This window comes from Symphalangus syndactylus, chromosome 12 (genome assembly GCF_028878055.3).
Source record: "Symphalangus syndactylus isolate Jambi chromosome 12, NHGRI_mSymSyn1-v2.1_pri, whole genome shotgun sequence".
Classification (NCBI taxonomy): domain Eukaryota; kingdom Metazoa; phylum Chordata; class Mammalia; order Primates; family Hylobatidae; genus Symphalangus; species Symphalangus syndactylus.
Genome location: NC_072441.2, coordinates 65230803 through 65252179, shown reverse-complemented (window position 1 = coordinate 65252179; position 21377 = coordinate 65230803). Strand labels below are relative to the sequence as shown.

The window sequence follows — 21377 nt, the reverse complement described above, 5'->3', positions numbered from 1 at the left end:
TCACCACAAATGGGTCTCTCAGTATAGTTCTAACATACTACGAGAGAAAGGATGAAAATTCCCTAATATTTGATGTAATAATGAGTATGAAGATGATTCAACTCCCTAAGGTAGGGCAAAGAACATGGTATATCTAACAATAAAGTGAGCCTTATTTCTAGATAGATATCCTCTGTTGACTTCTTTATTTCCTTCAAACAATTTTAAGTTTATTGATGACCCCATCAAATTCAAACTATTCTTCAGCAGAAAAAAAAATACTTTCAAGAGTCTCTTGAAAATAAAGCTGGGGCCAGGTGTGGTGGCTCACGACTGTAATCCTAGCACTTTGGGAGGCTGAGGTGGGCGGATCACTTGAGGTCAGGAGTTCAAGACCAGTCTGGCCAACATGGCGAAACCCCATCTCTACCAAAAATACAAGAATTAGCTGGGTGTGGTGGTGGGTGCCTGTAATCCCAGCTACTTGGGAAGCTGAGGCAGGAGAATCACCTCAACCCAGAAGGTGGAGGTTGCAGTGAACCAAGATTGCACCATTGCACTCCAACCTGGGCAACTGTGGGAGACTCTGTCTCAAAAAAAAGAAAAAAAACAAAAAAACAAAAAAAAACACTGGGAGTGAGAAGAGAATTAGAAAAAAAACAGAAATTTGGGTTGGGTGTGGTAGTTCATGCCTGTAAACCCAGCACTTTGGGAGGCTGAGGCAGGTGGATCGTTTGAGGTCAGGAGTTCGAGACCAACCTGGCCAACAAGGTGAAACCCTGTCTCTACTAAAAATACAAAACTTAGCCGGGCATGGTGGCACACACCTGTAATCCCAGCTACTTGAGAGGTTGAGGCAGGAGAATCTCTTGAACCCAGGAGGCGGAGCTTGCAGTGAGCCGAGATCCCGCCATTGCACTCCAGCTTGGGCGACAGAGTGAGACTGTCTCAAAAAAGAAAATAAACAAAACAGAAATACTTTACAACTTTAGCATTCCTGGGTTTATACAAATAATCTTACTGTAAGTTCACTCTTATTCTGAAAAGGACAAAGAAAAGCTGCTCTGTGATGAAACCGTTAGTCAAGAAAGGCCTAGTGATTGATGGAGCAAGGTAGAATGGAAAATTTGGGTTCCAATAACTGTCTCTGTTGGTCCATTAGCTAACTAGATTTGTGATTCTAGAAACATTACTAACTGTTTTCGGTCCTGAGTTTTCTCATTATAATCCAACTCCTCATAGAGTCATATTAGAAGATCTGCAAAATTTCTTTTAGCTACAAATCCTACAAATTTTTTAAGACTTGGAAAAAAAAAGTTGGTATGTGGACTACCTGGAAACAGGCATCAGGAATTCATGCCACAAAAATACATGTTAGAATATTCTTAGGTACATAAAGTTTTAGAATCCTGCCTTGACAGGGTAATTACAGATAGTATATTCTTTTTTCTGGGATGAAAACCGGTGGAGAGGAAATGCTCCATAAGGCTCCATATATTAACTGAGCAAAAACAATAAAAAGAGAGATTCTAATCAGGAAGAAATCCTGCTCAACTCATGAAAATTATGCTACATAGGACTAACCGTTACAATATAGATTTCTATCTATATTTTCCTTGGCATGTACACTTAATCATATTTCTGTACTTTTCAACTGTTGGTATCAATCTCTTATTTAAAAAATCAGTAATCCTACTTTTAATAATCAACCTTTTTTTTTGGTCTATTTGTGAAAAATCTGTGCCTGGCCTGATATACTTACATACTCACTATAAAATCTGAAGTCTGGGCTGCGTGCGGTAGGTAGCTCACGCCTGTAATCCCAGCACTTTGGAAGGCCGAGGTGGGTGGATCACCTGAGGTCAGGAGTTTGAGACCAGCCTGGCCAACATGGTGAAACCCTGTCTCTACTAAAAATATAAACACTAGCCGGGCGTAGTGGTGGGCACCTGTAATCCCAGCTACTCGGGAGGCTGAGGCAGGAGAACTGAACTGAACTGCTTGAACCCAGGAGATGGAGGTTGCAGTGAGCCAACACGGTGCCACTGCACTCCAGCCTTGGCGACAGAGGAGACTGTCTCAAAAAAAAAAAAAAAATAAATAAATAAATAAATAAATAAATGTAAAGTCTGTTCCATGGCTCCTCCTTCCCTAATTCCTCCACTCATAACACTTAGCTCCTAGACTTACAGCTACACTCATGCCTCAGGGCATATTTCTTCTTCCTTTGGCCAGAAATGCTCTCTTGGATGATTCACTCCAATCTTTATTCAGTCTCTGTTCACGTGTTACCTGCCAAATAAACTACCCTTCCCTAACTCCCATATATAAATTAGCTGTTGTACCCTTCCAACCTTCACAATTCTAGCCCCTTTACTGCTTTATTTTTCTTCAAGGAATTTGCCACTACTGAACATATACTTACATGTTTACTGTCCAACAACCCCCAAAGAAGTCCAAGATCATAGGGCAAGAGTCAATAAACTGCTAATGTAGAGGGCAGATGGGCTTTGGGAGTCACACAGTTTCTGTCCCAACTGTTAAGCATGATTGTGTTCCAATAAAACTTTACTTTGTACTCTGAAATTTGTATTTCATGTAATTTTCACATCATGAAATATGATTATTCTTTTTTTGTTTTCAACCATTCTAAAAGCATTAGTTTATAGATCCTATAAAAACGAGCAGTGGGCCCAAAACAGCAGCTCACACCTGTAATCCCAACACTTTAGGAGGCCAAAGCTGGAGGATTGCTTGAGCTCAGGAATTCGAGACCCACCCTAGGCAACATAGTAAGATCTTATCTCTATTAAAAATAACAAAACAATTTAGCTGGGCATGGTGGCACATGCCTGTAGTCCAAGCTACTCAGGAGGTTGAGGCAGGAGGATCACTTGAGCCTGGGGGGTCAAGGCTGCAGTGAGCTATGATTGTGCCACTGCACTCCAGCCTGGGCAATAGAGCAAGAGCCTGTCTCAACAAACAACAAAATAAAACAAAACAAAAACAGATAGTGGACTGGATTTGGCCCACTGGCCATAGTTTGTCAACCCCTGACATAGAACAAAAGAACTTGTTATGTTTGTTCAGTGCAGTATACCCAGGACTGAGACCTAGAACATGCTAGGAATGTGAATGAATGAATACTATTTTATTGTTTATAAAACTCTTACATAAGCTGTTTCTTTTATTGATCTTTAAAACAGCTTGTTAAAGAAGGCAGGGGAGAGACTATTATCCCCATTTATAAATCAAGAAATAGGTTCAGGGAGTGTAAGTGCCTTGTCTAAGATTGCATGCTTATAATAAATGGGTGGAGCTGGAATTGTAACTTGGACATTCAACTATATCATGCAGTATTAAAAGGAAGTAAAAGTCTGGAGGATTACCTTTAGTGTGTCACATGAATTTGGCTTTGTCCTTTTAGACTGTTTTAACCAAGAATTGAGTCAAGGCTATGCTTGTGAAAGATGCAGTTGTCACAAAGTTGAGAGGAATAGATAAAATGATAAATAATAAGTTTAAAAGTTAACATTTTATCCAACTTCAAAACTGGGTCAAAGCTAAGATGAAATTAATAGAGCAAAAGGGGAGAGGGAAATGACTAAGCAGTTAGTGATTGAAAAAAATATCTTTGCTACAATACAGATGAGGGATGACATTTTCATCAACAGTGATTTAGTCAATCATTCTCAAGGGTGGGAGAGGGAAAGAAAGAAGGCAATTATCTCCCATAAAGGGGAGGTATGTCAGCTCCCCTAACTTGAGAATCACTAATACGAAGGTTTTAGTTGAACAAAAACTGAACTGCTGCTTTAAAAAAAGCCTTTAAAAAACTGTCCCTATTTCATAAAGTAATAGTTTCACTACACACTGTATTCGTCAGATAGTATCTACAGTAAAGGGTGTAACTCTTCGAATATTTTAAAGGGAGAATATCCGAGGCTTTTACATAATTCTCTCTTTCACATATTTAAATATTACAATAAAATTACTAGCATAAAATTAATTATATTTTGTTTCTAACCTAAAAAGGGGGGATTTAAAATATATAACCAACAAAAGGTAAGATTTCCTAAATTTCAATTTCTTCCCATTCGTCTTATTCTCTTACCTCTAAAAGGGGGAAATAATAATAAACCAATCGTTGCAAGATTCAAAATTTCATTTTCACATTACTAGTATCTGTACTAAAAGTTTAAAAATCAGTCGCACTGAAAAGTCCTAAGTTTCATTTTCCCTAGAAATGGCTTAATTTTCTTAGATTTTTATATACCATATTTTAGCAACAATCTTCAGAAAATGTCCTAAGGAATTTATAAAACTAGCTTATTAGATAATCTTTTAATAACAGACCCCACACATTTCATCAACATTGCACCTATTCATAACTAGCTTTTATTTTTTATTTTTTTCTTTTTTTTTTTTTTTTTTTTTTTTTTTTTTTTTTTTTTTTTTTTTTTTTTTTTTGAGACGGAGTCTTTCTCTGTCACCCAGGCTGGAGTGCAGTGGCGCAATCTCGGCTCACTGCAAGCTCCGCCTCCCGGGTTCACGCCATTCTCCTGCCTCAGCCTCTCCGAGTAGCTGGGACTACAGGCGCCCGCCACCACGCCCGGCTAATTTTTTGTATTTTTTAATAGAGACGGGGTTTCACCGTGGTCTCGATCTCCTGACCTTGTGATCCGCCCGCCTCGGCCTCCCAAAGTGCTGGGATTACAAGCGTGAGCCACCGCGCCCGGCCTTTTTATTTTTTTTCTAGAAAGAGTCTTGCTCTGTCACCGAGGCTGGAGTGCAGTGGCGCAATCTCAGCTCACTGCAACCTCTGCCTCCCAGGTTCAAGCTATTCTCCTGCCCCAGCCTCCTGAGTAGCTGGGATTACAGGCGCCTGCCACCACGCCTGGCTAATTTTTGTATTTTTAGTAGAGACAGGGTTTCACCATGTTGACTGAGCTGGTCTCGAACTCCTGACCTCATGATCTGCCTGCCTCGGCCTCCCAAAGTGCTGGGATTACAGGCGTGAGCCACTAAGCCCAGCCATCACTAGCTTTTAAAATTATTTCCTTGGGCTGGGCACGGTGGCTCACACCTATAATCTCAGCACTTTTGGAGGCCGAGGCAGGTCAGGAGTTTAAGACCAGCCTGGCCAACAGGGGGAAACCCTGTCTCTGCTAAAAATGCAAAAATTAGCTGGGCATTGTAATCCCAGCTACTCTGTCTCAAAAAAAAAAAAAAAAAAAAATCCTTGACAAACACGTACAAAAGAACTTTAAGTTAAATATTTAACAACTGCAACTCTTTGTGGGCACCGGTGGATAATTCTAGACAGAAAAGGGAGAATTCTTTTGCTAGAAAATATCCACATTCCACTTATCAGCAAAGGCCTGGTCAGTTTATACCACCCCAGTTTTGTATACTTTAGGAGCCAAATCTCTGCCAGCATGTCTCCCTGGTCAATAAAAATCTTTACCTCCTTCATTAGTCTACTGAATGTATTAAAGACTTCACCTCTTGGCCTTGACTCATACTCTCCTTGAAAGTTGTGCCTTTCTCCCTATCTTGGCCTGTCTAAATCCTTCCCATCTTTTAAAGGTTGGGTTCTTCCAACCCAACCGTAAAAAGTGTTCAAAGTGTATTTGAATGCTTATCGTAGCATCTAAAATATAACTGCTATTGATAATTAGTTCTATAGGTACTAGTCTGCCTCCAAAGACTCAAGTTTTTTTGGGAGGGAAACTGCCTTGCTTTCCTCTTCTATACATTACAGGGTCTAGCAAATTAAATTACATGTAGCAGGCAATGAGTAAATGTTTACAAAATCCCTTTTGAATAAAAAGATGTGAAGGAAATGTTCTCAGTTTTAAAGATTATTATGAGGTACTATGGCAAAATGGAAAGACACAGGCTCTGGATTGGACAGACCCAGTTTTGAATTTCAGTCACTTAAAAATCTCTTTGAACCACATCCTCTCCCTAAAGTGGGACAGTATGTACTCCTTAAAAATTGTTGTGAATTGTTACAGCTCTTTTAGAATTTTTGTAGCAGGTTTTCTGGTTTTCACCAGAAACCAACCTACCCAATATTAAATTTAAAAAAATTGTTGTGAAGATTAAATGAGATAATATATGGTCAAATCTTTAGCAGAATACTTAAAATATAACAGGAGAGGCTCAATAAATGTCAGCTACTGTTATCTTAACTGGTCACAGCAGGATAACTGTTACTTTAAATTATAAACTGAGCAAACTCTTCAAATTACTATCAAATTACTACTTCAAAGAAAATAATCCTTTTTCTAGAAATCCTTTGGGTCCTAGCCACTTTATATTCTCTATCATTACCATCATAATAATCCCCACCAACAACTACAAACAGTAGCAACTTTTTACTGACCAAAAAAGCTTTATGAAAATGTCTGTACCAATTTCCCTTTAAAGTAATAACACATATTTCAAAGTTTTTAAAGTTTTCCAAATACGGTATACTTAAAGAAAGTATAATAGTAGTAAACTGTGCCTCTGTAAATATTTATTTTACTTATTTTTACTCTAACCCATTCCAAAAGTATTCAAGAATAAATAGTTGCATTTATTTTTCCTGAAAGAGACAGATACAGGACGTTATTCTTATCCTGGTAAGTTCTGCTTGCACAGAATTCAATGCTATTTCCTAACGGAGTCTTTCCCATTTGAAGATATTTCAGATGTTGCATCAAACTAAAAGGCTTCCGTATGGCAAAGGAGAAAATTAACAGTATGAGGATACAACTAAGTGACTGGGAGGAAATATTTGCAAACTATACATCTGATAAAGGGCTAATACCGAAAATACATAAGGAACTCAAAACAACTCAATAGCAAGAAAACAAATAACCCAATTTTAAAATGGGCAAATGGTCTGAACAGACATTTCTCAAAGAGATACAAATGGGCAAGAGATATATGAAAAAATGTTCAACATCTCTAATCAGGGAAATGAAAATTAAAACCACAATGAGATATCACCTCATGCCTGTCAGAATGGCTATTATCAAAAAGACAAATGGTAACAAGTCTTGGGCCACGATAAGGAGAAAAAGGAACCCTTCTGTTGGTGGGAATGTAAATTAGTACAGCCATTTTAGAAAATACTAATAGCATGGAAATTCTGCAATATACTAAAATTACCATATGATTCAGAAATTCACTTCTGGATAGATAGCCAAAGGAACTGAAATTGGTATGTCAGAGAGATATCTGCACCCCCATGTTCATTTCAGCAGTGTTCACAATAATCAAGATACGAAAGTAGCCTAAGTATCAATCAACAGATGAATGCATAATGTGTTATATACACACAATGGAATACTATACAGCTTTTAAAAAGAAGGAAATTCTATCTTTTGCAACAACAAGAATGGACCTGAAAGATATATGCTAAGTGAAATAAGCCAGACACGGAAAGATGAATACTGTAAGATCTCACTATAAGATATGCGGAATCTAAAAAAGCCTATTTCAGAGAAACAGAGAATAGAATGGTGGTTACCAGAGGCTGAGGGGTCAGGGAAGGAGAAAGGAAAGATATCAAAGATAGCAATTAGAGCGTATAAAGTTACAGTGAGACTGGAAGAATAAGTTCTAGTGCTCTACTGCACTGCATGGTGACCACAGTTAGTAATAATGTATACAGTACTGGTTTCACTAAATAAAAGTTACTATTATCTGTGTTTCTTAAAATTCCAAATAAGCTACATATTATTTTCCCAGTTTAGACCTGGAGATACACAGAATGTACTCAGAAATAAAATTGTAGATGTATATAGTTTATTTTATCATTATTAGCAAGAGATAAGACTTGAAAGCATAAAGATATGTCTTAAATCAGGATCAACATTATAAAAAATAGATGCTGGCATTTCCAAATAATTTGCTTCACATTCACTCTTTCAAAAGTCATTTTAATAGTCTTTAGAAATTGTTTTCTCTATTAGTAGCCAATTATGAGTTTTATTAGACACAAGTAGGTAGGGAAGTCAGGCAAGTTAGTTTTAAGTAGAGCAATTTCACTTTAAAACATTCTACAAACTCTAGGGAATAACTGCTTTTCTGGTATGTCTTAAACACTTGACTATTTACTAAAGCAATTATGTACATCTCACACACACATGGAGTGGCAAACTTTAGGCTTCTCTCTAAGGCCTCTTTTGAACTAGGATTTGACACCCCACCCCGCCTCCCTGCCCCACATCCCCGTCTTTGGCCTACCTAGCCCAGTTTTAGCAAGAATCTGCCCACCCTTGATATCTGATCAAGTTCTTCATTCCCTACTTTTGATGTGTAAGTCTTTGAACTGCCTTCAGCATGTATCCCCCTACCCTCATGGTCTCCCCTTAATAATTTTCTCCCCAGCTCTGCTTATTGGCTATACGTAAATACCTAGCTGTCTTTACTGTATTAGGAGTTGAGCCTGATTTTTCTCCCCTATTGTAATAGTCTTTTCTTTGGTTTGTTTTTGAGATGGAGTCTTGCTCTGTCACCCAGGATGGAGTGCAGTGGCGTGATGTCGGCACACTGCACCCTCCACCTCCTGGGTTCAAGCAATTCTCCTGCCTCAGCCTCCCAAATAGCTGGGATCATTACAGGCGCCCACCACCACGCCCTGCTAATTTTTGTATTTTCAATAGAGATGGGGTTTCACCATGTTGGCTAGGCTGGTCTTGAACTCCTGATCTCAGGTGATCCGCCCGCCTTGACTTCCCAAAGTGCTGGGATTACGGGCATGAGCCACCACACCTGGCCATAACAATTTTGAATAGTCTACTGTTTTAACATGCACTAGAATAATTTTTACTTTAACTAGGAGTCATTGTATTTCATACCACTTAGTAGTGTTTAAAAATAACATATTTAAGCCTAACATTTACAACATACAGAAAAAAAATTAAAATGAGTGAAAACATCCCATAAGCAACTTGTTTAGAAGCTTAAATGTGCTTAAAAAAAAATATCCATAAGGTTAAAAAATTAGGAAAAAGCCTCTTTGAAACTATTCTGGTCCGGAGGTTGCCCAAGAATAAATAAAATAAATTAGGGAAAAATGACCACACCAAGTACCCTGAGATTCACATGTTAGCGAGCAATGATGTAGATGTCAAGTTCGAAACGGTAAAGTTTGGCAGTGAGAACCCATGCTAGATGGAAAAAGCAACACTGGGAAACAAGAACGGTTTTGCCTTTAAGGTCTGGTATGTATCTAGCATGTTACGGCATTCTAACTTAAAGTATATCTTTTTACCAATTTTTTTTCCCTCAAAATCACTGGGAGTCAGATACAGTTTCACATGCCAGCTTTACCGCTAAATTGCTTGGGTCTTAGTTTCTTCATTTGTGATTATAAAACCTACTCATATCTAGGACCGTTTTAAGAACCCATGAGGTAACATGAGACAGACTCCCATACAGCAGATACTTAATTTTCTTCCCTAAGCAAATACCTAGACATCAGTGAATTCTGAGTTATGTTGTCTTTTAAAAAGTTCAGCTCTTTGTGTTTAACAATTTGTTCATTCACTCAAAACAAACCACAAAACAATTCATTTGGTCTCAGGCACTGAGGTGAATACTAAAGACAAAGACAAAGAGTAGGACTGTCAAAGAAGTAAGCCAACAAGTTATCTTTTGCCTTAAATCAGTGGTTCTGGACCTTGGCTACACATTAGAATCACCTGGGAAGATTTAACTATATTGACATATGGGTTCCACCTGCAGAAATTCTGATGTAATAGTCTGGGGTAGGGCTTGGGCATCAGTTTAAAAGCCTCCTCAGGTGATTCTAACGTGCTGTCAGGGTTGACAGCCACTACCTTAAGCTAATATAAAGTACAATTCATCCTGGTAGATACAAACAACATAAGACGAATATAACATACAGTAAGCACCTTAGCTTTCCAATCTCTGTATACTTTACCACTGTTAACAAAACAATTTATACAAATAATAGCCTTCAGTAAAGATGTGCCAGCATTTAAAAATAACTATAATTCAGGCTGGGCACAGGGAGCTCATGCCTGTAATCCCAGCACTTTGGGAGGTCAAGGCAGGAGGATCACTTGAGCCCAGGGGTTTGAGACCAGCGTGGGCACACAATGATGTCTCATCTCAAAAAATAAAAAATCCGGCTGGGCGTGGTGGCTCACATCTATAATCCCAGCACTTTGGGAGGCCGAGGCGGGTGGATCACGAGGTCAGGAGTTCAAGATCAGCCTGGCCAAGATGGTGAAACCCCGTCTCTAGTAAAAATACAAAAAGTTAGGCAGGTGCGGTGGCAGGCGCCTGTAATCCCAGCTACTCAGGAGGCTGAGACAGGAGAATCGCTTGAACCCGGGAGACGGAGGTTGCAGTGAGCCGATATGGTGCCACTGCACTCCAGCCTGGGCGAAAGAGTGAGACTCTGTCTCTAAAAAAAATAAAAATAAACACAAATAAAAAATTAAAAAATTAAAAATAAAATAATTGCCAGGGCCGAGTGCCGAGTGCAGTGGCTCATGCCTGTAATCCCAGGAGTTTGAGACCAGTCTGGGCAATATAGTGAGACTGTTTCTACAAAAAAAAATTTAAAAATTAGTTTCGTGCCTGCAGTCCCAGCTACTCAGTAGGAAGGCTGAGGTGGGAGGATCACTTGAGCCCAGGAGGCAGAGGTTGCAGTAAGCCAAGATCCCACCACTGAACTCCCGTCTTGGTGACAAAGTGAGACCCTGTCCCAAAAATAAAATAAAAAAATTAAAAACAACTATAATTCAAAGCAGCAAAACTGCCAAAACAGTAGTACAGATAACATAAGGCACAGAACTTAAGAGTATGGAGTTGAATATTGAGCTGGGTTGGTGAAGGACAACTACAGAGAAAAGGAGAAGCTGGGCTCTGCAAAGTACTCTAGATAGGGTGGAAGGGAGGAAAGGGAGGGCACTATGAGTGAGGAAATAAGAAGAACAAAAAGGGTAGTGGGAAAACACTCTCTTGTTTGGTAGACAGAGGATTTGGAGATAATAAAAGAGAAGGATGAAGTAAGGTAAGTCAGATAGCAGTAATGATGGTAATACCAAATCTGGTTTCATTCTGTATGTCATAGGCAATGGTCACTTGCTAAAGCTTTCTGAGGAAAAAGCTCCATTAATAAAAATCTATCAGTAATACAGAAGTACTGGAGTCCTCAATATGGCCTCACAAAACTTGGAAATCAGACTGCCGTATGAGAGTTAACAATGAAATCAAGACAGATGCTATCCAAGCAAGATTCATGCATTCAACAAATATCAGAAGACCCACTATGTCTTAGGCAATGGTGACTCACCAGCATACTGTCCTCATGGAGTTTACATTCTAGTGGGTAAAGACAACAGAGAAGATTAAGTAAAATACGAGCTGGCAAGTGATAAATGCTAAGGAGAAAAAACAAGGCAAAGAAAAGGGACAAGAAATGTTAGGATTTGGAAATGGATAGAATAACCAGAGAAAGCTTCACTAAGGAGGTGACTTCTGGTTAAGTACCTGAAGTGAAGGATACAGAAGGAAGAGAACTCCAGAGAAAAGAACAAATGCAAAGATTCTTCAGTGAGAATATGTGATTGGAACAAAGACCAGAAGAACATGCAGGAGATAAAGTCAGAGATAAATGGCAAAGAGGTAACATCCCAGAACATAGGGACTTAGAAGAAGATGGGAGGCCACTGGAGGGCTTTGAGCAGAAAAGTGACATGTTCTGACCTACACTTTAACCAGATCACTCTGGATGCTTCATCGAGGACAGACTGCTGGGGAGGAGCAACAGCAGAAGCAGGCAAACCATAAAAAATAGTATTTTAATAATCTAGAGGTCACAATAGCTTCTTCCAGAGTGGTTAGAATAAGGGTGTGGTAAGAAATAGTCAAATTCTGGGTTTATTTTAAAGACAGAGACTACAGGATTTGCCAGTGGACTACATGTGGATTGTGAGAGAAATAGTAGTCAAAGATAACACTAACGTTTTTGACCTGAGCAACTAAAGAATGCAAGTGTCATTAACTAAGGGGGCGCAGACTGTAGAAGCTGCAGTATGCAAATTTTTGACACATAACCAGTCCTGCAAAACTCCCCTGCTAGTAATGTGACAACAAATGAACCTATCTAGAGGAAAAATGTCCAATGCTGTTATACAAAGACCTGACTTGGTTTTGGTGTTGGGTACATATGCCTATTGTGAAACAAAATGCCATCAATACTTTGACTATCTAGTTAACTTCCTTTGTTCTAATTCTATGCTCCATTAAAACATTCTAACTTGATTTCCCATGTTCCTGACCTATCTGAAAAAAAGAACTTAATTCCTTCTATATGTATTAAATTGTTATTCCAGTTTTATACATTAGTTTCATAAGCCTGGCTAAAATGAGTTTATCCCTGAGAGAGACTTGGGTTTAGTATCCTGATCAATCAAGCTTCTGAGCTAAATAAGCAGAGGACTAAGATTTGAACCACAGCAAGTTCGCTAAGATAATGGTTCTCAAGTATTCCAATAATTATTGGGAGGCTTATTATAAATAATTCCTGACAACTGGTTCTAAAAAATTCTGATTCAATATACCTAGGATGGAACTCAGAAATCTGTTTTTGAAGGAAACACAGATTCTACCATAGGCAAGGATGTTCTAAGATACTGTCATACTGTAAAGTTTCTCCTTGGCCTTGTTATGGGGACTTTAATGATCTTTAAATTTCTAGAGCCATGTTTTTCAACACGTGTTTAATAACACAGCATAAATAACTACAATATTTCACGGTATACTTAAGCTCAAAGAGCACTAAGCAACTTTTTTTTTTTGAGACGGAGTTTCACTCTTGTTGCCCAGGCTGGAGTGCAATGGCGCAATCTTGGCTCACTGCAACCTCCGCCTCCTGGGTTCAAGCTATTCTCCTGCCTCAGCCTACTGAGTAGCTGGGATTACAGGCATGTGCCATCACGCCCAGCTAATTTTGTATTTTTAGTAGAAACGAGGTTTCTCCATGTTGGTCAGGCTGGTCTCGAACTCCTAGCCTCAGGTGATCCACCTGCCTCAGCCTCCCAAAGTGCTGGGATTAGAGGCGTGAACCACTACGCCTGGCCCTTTTTTTTTTTTTTTTTTTTTTTTTTTTGAGACAGAGTCTCGCACTGTCGCCCAGGCCAGGCTGGAGTGCAATGGCATGATCTCGGCTCACTGCAACCTCCTACTCTCAGGTTCAAGTGATTCTCCCAAGTAACTGGACTACAGGCGTGTGCCACTATGCTGGGCTAATTTTTGTATTTTCTGTAGAGATGGGGTTTCACTATGTTGCTCAGGCTGGTCTTGAACTCCTGGGTTCAAGTAATCCACCTGCCTCAGCCTCCCAAAGTGCTGGGATTACAAGTGTGAACCACCGCACCTGGCCATTCAGCAACAATTATAATGCAGTCAGGACCACAGAACACCAATGTTTCAGTGTCTATAAAGGCATCCAGGTTACTATATGATTAACTTGGTTGCTGTTTAGGACTATGTCATTATTTCATCAAAACTGCTTACTATCTTACTATCTACTTAAAGGAATCAAAATGGGTAAGAGCATAGGCTCTGACAGCAGACAACGGCATTATATCCACTCTGCCATTTATTAGTTCTGGACACTTGGGTCATATATTTTAACCTCAAATGTGCCTGTGCCTCAGTTTACTCTACTGTAAAACAGGCATAAGTATCTGCCCTATAAGGATGTTGTGAGATAAATGCATGGTTAATACATAGTTAGCACAAAATAAGCACTTAAATGTTATCCAGATGTAAAACAAAGAATCCACAAAGCAAAGTTCCCTTACCACCTTCCTTTGCTACAGTCTGCCATTATGGTGTTTTCTTGTTTAAACAGTATGTTATACCATGATCTACACTCAACAGAGTTCGATCAATGTTCCATTTTACCGACACTGCCTTAACAATCTGTATGTACAGTTGTACCAAAGATAATTTTTACACACTGCTCAAAATTTCATAATACATTATAGCTGTGAAGAATTTATGATAAACCAGGAAGGATGTATAAAGGAAGGAGAGGCCTGAGGCAGAGAGATAATTAAAAATGTTGTTAAAAATAATTCAAGCATTAAAAAAGGTCCTGAATGAAAATAATGGTAGATGGAATGTGGACAGGTTAGAGATATTATTAAGTGAAAAGTGTGTTTGTATATGCATATAATTAGAAAAGATACAAGAGGAATTGGTAATATTGGCTACTTGTTAGGGAAACTGGGTGGAAGACAGCGGCAGGAGGAGACTTTTTACTGGTGCTCTTTCCTACCATTTTTTTTTTTTTTTTTTTTGGTAGAGGCCGGGATCTCACTATGTTGCCCAGGCTAGTCTCAAACTTCTGGGCTCAAGTGATTGCCCCAGCTTAGCCTCCCAAAGTATTGGAATTACAAGTGTGACCCACCACACAGAGCAAATTTTAATTTTAAGCCTGTTATTATAGTTCCTATATACCTACAATTTTTAAATTAATGGAAATGGCTTTCGGGGCGAGGGTCACCATGGCAGCCACCTTGGTTAGGCTTGGGCTCTTGTCTGTCAAGCAGGTTCAGGTTCAATTCTACCCCTTTGAGAAGTAGAGATGATGAGGACCTTCCTCTAGATGATGAGTAATGAGAAGGTCCACTCCACCAATCTCAACTGCTCAGCTATTGTGGACATGCAGCATAACGACTTCGAGCCCTGTGTGGACATGCTGTTCAGAGATGCTGTGTGGACATCGCCTCATTATGTGCTGCACCCATCTCACCACTCTGGAAATGCTCACTGCCTTTGCCTCCCACATTGAGGCCAGAGATGTGGCAAGGAGCCGAGAATGTGCTGGACTGGACAATGACAGTGCCAAAAAGACCAACAAGCTGATTTTAGACTGGACTAGAACACTTATCTAAAAAGAGCTTTACTTAATCATTCAAATCACTGTCTGGAGGGCCACAGAGTAAGGCCCTCTAAATGCCTGGCAAGACCAAGATATCATAATTAGGAAGCTTACTTATGGGGGTGGGAAGCCCAAAGCCCTGTGACCACAATGTTTCTGGGTCAAGGCAAGATTAGGGGGGGTGTCTGGATGAACCTGAATTTATTTTACTTTCTTATGTCAATCACTGCTTATCCCTTCCAGTATGACTTCTCCCACTGCTCACTCGAGGTACCTCTTCACTCTTATTTACCAAATCCAGTTGGAAAGAATACTGTCAGAGTGAGTGCTCTTTTCTCCGTCCTCATCTTTCTATCTCAGTAGCATCTGCCACTCTTAATTCATTCATGCCTTGGAAACTTTTTCCCTCTTGGGTCCTTTTTCTTTAAAACACACACCTGGGTGTGTGTTTTAATCTGATCGCTAAAGGAGAGTACTTCCAGCTGGTGAAGGAAATACTATCATTAGGGGCTTTGCAAGGCTCCAAGTATATATATATACACCATCATTTTGGTAACCATAAGGCTTTGAAGTTTATGGGATCTATTAAGAACATGCTCCCAGAGGGGTCAAATGTTCCCAGCAGTGGCATGGCAGAGCACCAATGATGGCAGATGCTCAGATACAAGGAATGCACAGAGGCACCCAAACTGTGGACATACTCTTGAATACAAGAAACACCTAGAGACTAACAGAAATAATTGTAGGGGAAGGAGTGTTTTATAGGAGATGAAGGGGTGTGAACTGGAGAGATATGAGAATTAATGAAGTTGTGTTCTCTTTCATACCAACAGGCTGTGCATATACTGTGTGCTTGGCACTATGTTAGGCACTAGATAAAGAGACATGGTTTCAGTTATCAAGGAACTCAGTCTTGTTATCAGGGCAAATGTAGGAAAGCAGACAATGAATAGAACCTCCCAGAACATTTCAGTGTTTCAATTTTTCAAATAGAGATTTTTCATTAGAGTTTGAAATAATTAAATTTTCTTGGGCTGGTTTGATCCAATTCCTCCCTATATCTCTATTTTAGATGGAAATTGAGGCCCACCCATAGAGGTTAAGTGATGTTTCCAAAATCAGTGACAAGGTGGCTAGAAGCACGACAGGGATAGGCCAAATCTAACACTCACAATCACTCTTTTCCATTACATCATAATACCTCTTTTTTTTCTTTGATAGAGTTTTGCTCTGTCGCCCAGCCTGGAGTGCAATGGCGCGATCTCGGCTCACTGCAACCTCCGCCTCCCAGGTTCAAGCTATTCTCCTGCCTCAGCCTCCTGAATAGCTGGGATTACAGACATGCGCCACCACGCCCGGCTAATTTTGTATTTTTAATGGAGACGGGGTTTCACCAGGTCAGGCTGGTCTCGAACTCCTGACCTCAGATGATCTGACCGCCTTGGCCTCCCAAAGTACTGGGATTACAAGCGTGAGCCATCATGCCCGGCCCATAATACCTCATTTATAATCCACTAAATGGATGTCTCTACTCTGGTTTTTCATTCATAGCTATATGGAAAAGAACAGTATAGTGAAAAAAAGCATGGCTACATAATCAGAAAAACCTGGGATCTGAATTTTCTGACAAATTTACACTACTTTATTTAGCATTAAGCCTGGTCGTAATAAAACGGCTAAGTGTTCTGGAAGAAATTATGATAAATCAGTACTACTAACAAAAGACTGGACATGTGAGTCTGCACCTGCTTATTAGGCTTTATGCTCCTGTCCTAGGATTTCTTTTTCTTTTCTTTTTTTTTTTTGAGACGGAGTCTTGCTCTGTCACCCAGGCTGGAGTGCAGTGGCACAATCTCGGCTCACTGCAAGCTCTGCCTCCCGGGTTCACACCATTCTCCTGCCTCAGCCTCCCGATTAGCTGGGACTACGGGCACCTGCCACCACGCCCGGCTAATTTTTTTATATTTTTAGTAGAGATGGGGTTTCACCGTGTTAGCCAGGATGGTCTCAATCTCCTGACCTCATGATCCGCCCGCCTCGGCCTCCCAAAGTGCTGGGATTACAGGTGTGAGCCACCGCTCCTGGCCTTTCTTTTTTCTTTTTTTTTTTTTGAGACGGAGTTTCGCTCCTGTTGCCCAGGCTGGAGTGCAATGGCGCCGTCTCGGCTCACCGCAACCTCCGCCTCCCAGGTTCCAGCGATTCTCCTGCCTCAGCCTACTGAGTAGCTGGGATTACAGGCATGTGCCACTGCGCCCAGCTAATTTTTGTATTTTTAGTAGAGATGGGGTTTCTCCATGTTGGTCAGGCTGGTCTTGAACTCCCGACCTCAGATGACACACCTGCCTCGGCCTCCCAGAGTGTTGGGATCACAGGCGTGAGCCACTGAGCCCGGCCTGTCCTAGGATGTCTTAACAGATTATATGAATACCTCTCAGCAAAACTAACTGAAAAGTGAAGATGGAAGTATGACAGTTTTAATACTAATTGATGACTTGTTAGAAAACAGCCACACCAAACAATCTTTAGGGCTTGCTTTATCCTACAATGGTAACTAGTAAATTAAGGAGGTAATACATAATCAAGGATCCAGTTTAAAAGTATAAATTGGCAGGTGCGGTGGCTCACGCCTGTAATCTCAGCACTTTGAGAGGCCAAGGCGGGCGGATCACGAGGTCAGGAGTTTGAGACTAGCCTGACCAACATATTGAAACCCTGTCTCTACTAAAAATACAAAAAATTAGCCGGGTGTGGTGGCAGGTGCCTGTAATCCCAGCTACTTGGGATGCTGAGGCAGGAGAATCACTTGAACCCAGGAGGTGGAGGTTGCAGTGAGCCGAGATCTTTTTTTTTTTTTTTTTTTTGAGACGGAGTCTTGCTCTGTCGCCCAGGCTGGAGTGCAGTGGCACAATCTCGGCTCACTGCAAGCTCCGCCTCCCGGGTTCACGCCATTCTCCTGCCTCAGCCTCTCGGAGTAGCTGGGACTACAGGCGCCCGCCACCACGCCCGGCTAATTTTTTTGTATTTTTAGTAGAGACGGGGTTTCACCGTGGTCTCGATCTCCTGACCTCGTGATCCGCCCTCCTCGGCCTCCCAAAGTGCTGGGATTACAAGCGTGAGCCACCGCGCCCGGCCGAGCCGAGATCTTACCATTGCACTCCAGCCGGCTGGGAGACAGTGCAAGAATCCGTTTCAAAAAAAAAAAAAAAAAAGTATAAATATTTTTCATGTGCTCTAACAGAGCCCCCATATTTCATCTATTTACAACATTTTCTACAGCTCTACTAAATAATTTTGATAAACTTGTTTCTCAAAAATGCCTTAACACCACTACCATTGTCTAAACTGAAAGCATGTAGTTTTTCTTAATACTAAAAACTTTATCTTATTACTGAAAGCATTGTCTAAACTGAAAGCATAACTTCTCAATTACCATACTTTTGAAATTGTACACAAATATTCCACTAGTTAGGCTGAAGGGAAAAAATATGCTAATCACATTTTCCAGCCCCCCAAAATTCCCTTTGCTTTTATGTTTTACAAATGTTGAATGAAATAAAGGAAACAGACAATGAAAAGAACCCAAAGAAGTAATTCATCTCATATTTCAGAGTTCCTAATTACAGTATCTTGGTCTTGCTAAGCATATAACTAAAAAGCTTAAGTTCATTCTCGGAAACTGTGAACTCAAAGCTACAACTAAAACATTTATTTCTAAAAGTTATTACACTTTCAACTTCCTGTTTTATTTAGACAGCTCATCATGACCATTTCAGGTAACAAAACCCAACTTCCTCTTTATAAAGTGATTAAAAAAACTTCAGCAGTTATGAGAACACATAATTTTACTAGCTTCTACATAAATATTTATAAGGAAATTAAGAGTCCATTCATTATCACCAAATTTTCTAAAGGTTCACTGCCTTTAGAAAATGTAACAAAGATAAAAAGCAATATTAAAATATATTTGGCAACAAAAAAAGTATGCTAGAAGAGGAAACTGGTCACAGATCTGCTATTAAAAAAACCAAGACTGGCTGGGTTCGGTGGCTCACGCCTGTCATCCCAGCATTTTGGGAGGCCAAGGTGGGCAGATCACGAGGTCAGGAGTTCGAGACCAGCCTGGCCAATATAGTGAAACCCCGTCTCTACTAAAAATACAAAAAATTAGCCAGGCGTGGTGGCGGGCACCAGTAATCCTAGCTACTGGAGAGGCTGAGGCAGGAGAATCGCTTGAACCAGAGAGGCAGAGGTTGCAACGAGTGGAGATCGCACCACTGCACACCACCCCGGGTGACAGAGCGAGACTCCGTCTCAAAAAACAAAGAAACAAAAAAAACAACCCAAGACATTAATTAAAACACTGCCAGTATCTAAAGGCATCTTAATTGGCATTTAAAAATATATATTTTCCCAAGTTTAATTAAAGGCATTCTAACCTGGTATCAAAGACAAAAATCCAACAACACTGGTCAATATGTATCAGGTAGGCACAATAAACTTAAAAGTTTATTATTTAAATTATTTGTGAAATTTTGGCCGGGCGCGGTGGCTTACGCCTGTAATCCCAGCACTTTAAGTGGCGGAGACGGATGGATCGTTTGAGCCCAAGAGTTGGAGGCCGGCCTGGGCAACAAGAGGAAACCCAGTCTCTACAAGAAATACGAAAATTAGCTGGACGTGGTGGCGGGTGCCTGTAATCCCAGCTACTCGGGAAGCTGAGGCAGGAGAATCATTTGAACTGGGGAGGCAGAAGTTGCAGTGAGCCGAGAGAGACTCCGTCTTAAAAAAAAAATTGTTTAGTTGTATTGTAACAGGATTTTTGCTTAATTTTATTTGAATAGTAACTATTTGCCTTAGAACAATTTATTATAGATCGATTTCCAGCATAGGCTTATATATAAATGTCTTTGTTTTTGTCCTAAATCTTAAACATGTGTGAAGATGTTTTCAAATAAGAGAAAATCTAACGCTGTTGTCAATGGCTTGTTAAACATTTCAAAATGGCATGCCATATCTACATATATCAAGTTATTCCGTACAAAGGACTTATGGATTGTAACAGTCCCCTCCCCATCCCAACTTCTTATTAAAAAAAAAACACCCAGGTAGATTTACAGAGCACTCAAGGGGACACATTTTCTAATAGCCACAGTGGGAGACAAATGTCATAATTCTTGTCCAATAAGTTACCTTGTGAGGTCATTCTAAGTTCTACGTGCCCTAAAACCATGTACTTACTGAAAAGCCTGACAAACTGTTATGAAACTGTGCAACTGTCAGAAGAAAAGTTATTCCACCTTAGAATGTGCTCTTGTATTTAAGACACTTTTCAAGAAATAAGTATACAAACCACTGACAAATTCAACTAATCAAAGACTCCACACTGGAGCATCAAAGAAGGCAGTATGCTTTGTTCAGTCTTGAACGTGTTAACATGAGGTTTATTATGTGTTACAGAAAACCTTTCTGGAGGTTAAGAAAATCCATCAGCTATTTTAGATTTGTTAACAAGAAACAAAATTTTCAAAAATTATCGTTAAAAGGATGTGTCTATAGGGAAAGACTGGTGTTCAAATTCTGAAGCAAATGCCCTGAGGCTCACAGATTTACTATAGCGAATCAGACAGGCAACAGTACATGAGAAAAGTAGTGCATGTGTAGTGAGGTGGGCAACATTTGAGACCTCTCTCTGTCGAAGAGTCGTGACAGCAAAATCACTTCCTGAGGAAGGAGGAGCAAAAGGGAAGTTAAGAAGCCATCCTGACCAGGAAGTGACTCGCCCAAACTAACCCCAATTATATCTACAAATGGGGGGATGGGGTGAGCCCCAACTGCTAAAGGCGGTAAAATAACTGCTTTTTGATATGTCGCAACATAACCACCACCCTCTCGCAAAATTACAGAAAGAAGTCCACAGTCACGATCCAATAAAGGAAACGTCTGTTCCCTTGCAGGGAGGCCCCTGGGCTGTGCCTCAGGCCTGAGAGGAAAGGAGAGTCGGGGAACGAGGAACTGGGGCCACCGTGAAGCAGAGGAAAGCCCCGTAAGAGGGAAGCGTCCCGACTGCGGAGAGCGTATGTCAGCATGGACCAAGAAGCTTCTTTTTCCTGGGGACACTGCCAGGCTCTCAACGCAGCCGGGCCGGGCCCCAGTTCCCTGTCGGGGGAGGAGGTAAGAGAGAGAGGCGGACCCCTTACCTTCTCCTCATCCGACACACGATCATCGAAGTCGGCCATCTTGGGCTGTTCTGACCCAGCCCGGCTGCGGGCGCGAGGCAGGCCGGGAAGAAAGCCGAGTGATGGAATCATCGCGGCGGCCGTCGGAAGTACCCGCCCGGAAACGCCGACCAAGAGGGCGCCATGTCAGTTATGCGCGGGAGTGACGTCTCCTAACGCCAGCGCCCGCGCCCCAGGAAGTAGGGTTTGCCTTAGGTGATTTGAAGTCTAATATCTTTCCCAATGAGTTACAC

The 21377-nt window shown here is 40.7% G+C and overlaps 2 protein-coding genes and 1 non-coding gene across 4 annotated transcripts in view; 2 read left to right on the top strand and 1 right to left on the bottom strand.

Annotated features, from left to right (window-relative positions):
* Nucleotides 1-21318, bottom strand: part of CAPZA1 (capping actin protein of muscle Z-line subunit alpha 1) — a 48082-nt gene extending 26764 nt beyond the window's left edge. The window contains exon 1 of the mRNA XM_063625719.1: nucleotides 21106-21318. Within this exon, the coding sequence (XP_063481789.1) occupies nucleotides 21106-21216 (111 nt within the window). The 5' untranslated portion in view covers nucleotides 21217-21318. The remainder of the gene's footprint in view (nucleotides 1-21105) is intronic.
* Nucleotides 5989-6053, top strand: LOC134734995 (U7 small nuclear RNA). The gene has a single exon (XR_010117860.1). It is a non-coding gene; the product is annotated as a U7 small nuclear RNA (small nuclear RNA).
* ST7L (suppression of tumorigenicity 7 like) overlaps nucleotides 21223-21377 on the top strand; it is a 107962-nt gene continuing 107807 nt past the window's right edge. Inside the window, exon 1 of one of the 2 annotated variants that reach the window (XM_063625713.1) lies at nucleotides 21223-21323. In XM_063625713.1, coding sequence (XP_063481783.1) covers nucleotide 21323 — 1 coding nt within the window. In that variant the 5' untranslated portion in view covers nucleotides 21223-21322. Of the gene's footprint in view, nucleotides 21340-21377 lie in introns of both variants that reach the window. The other variant, XM_063625715.1, reaches the window with a different exon arrangement.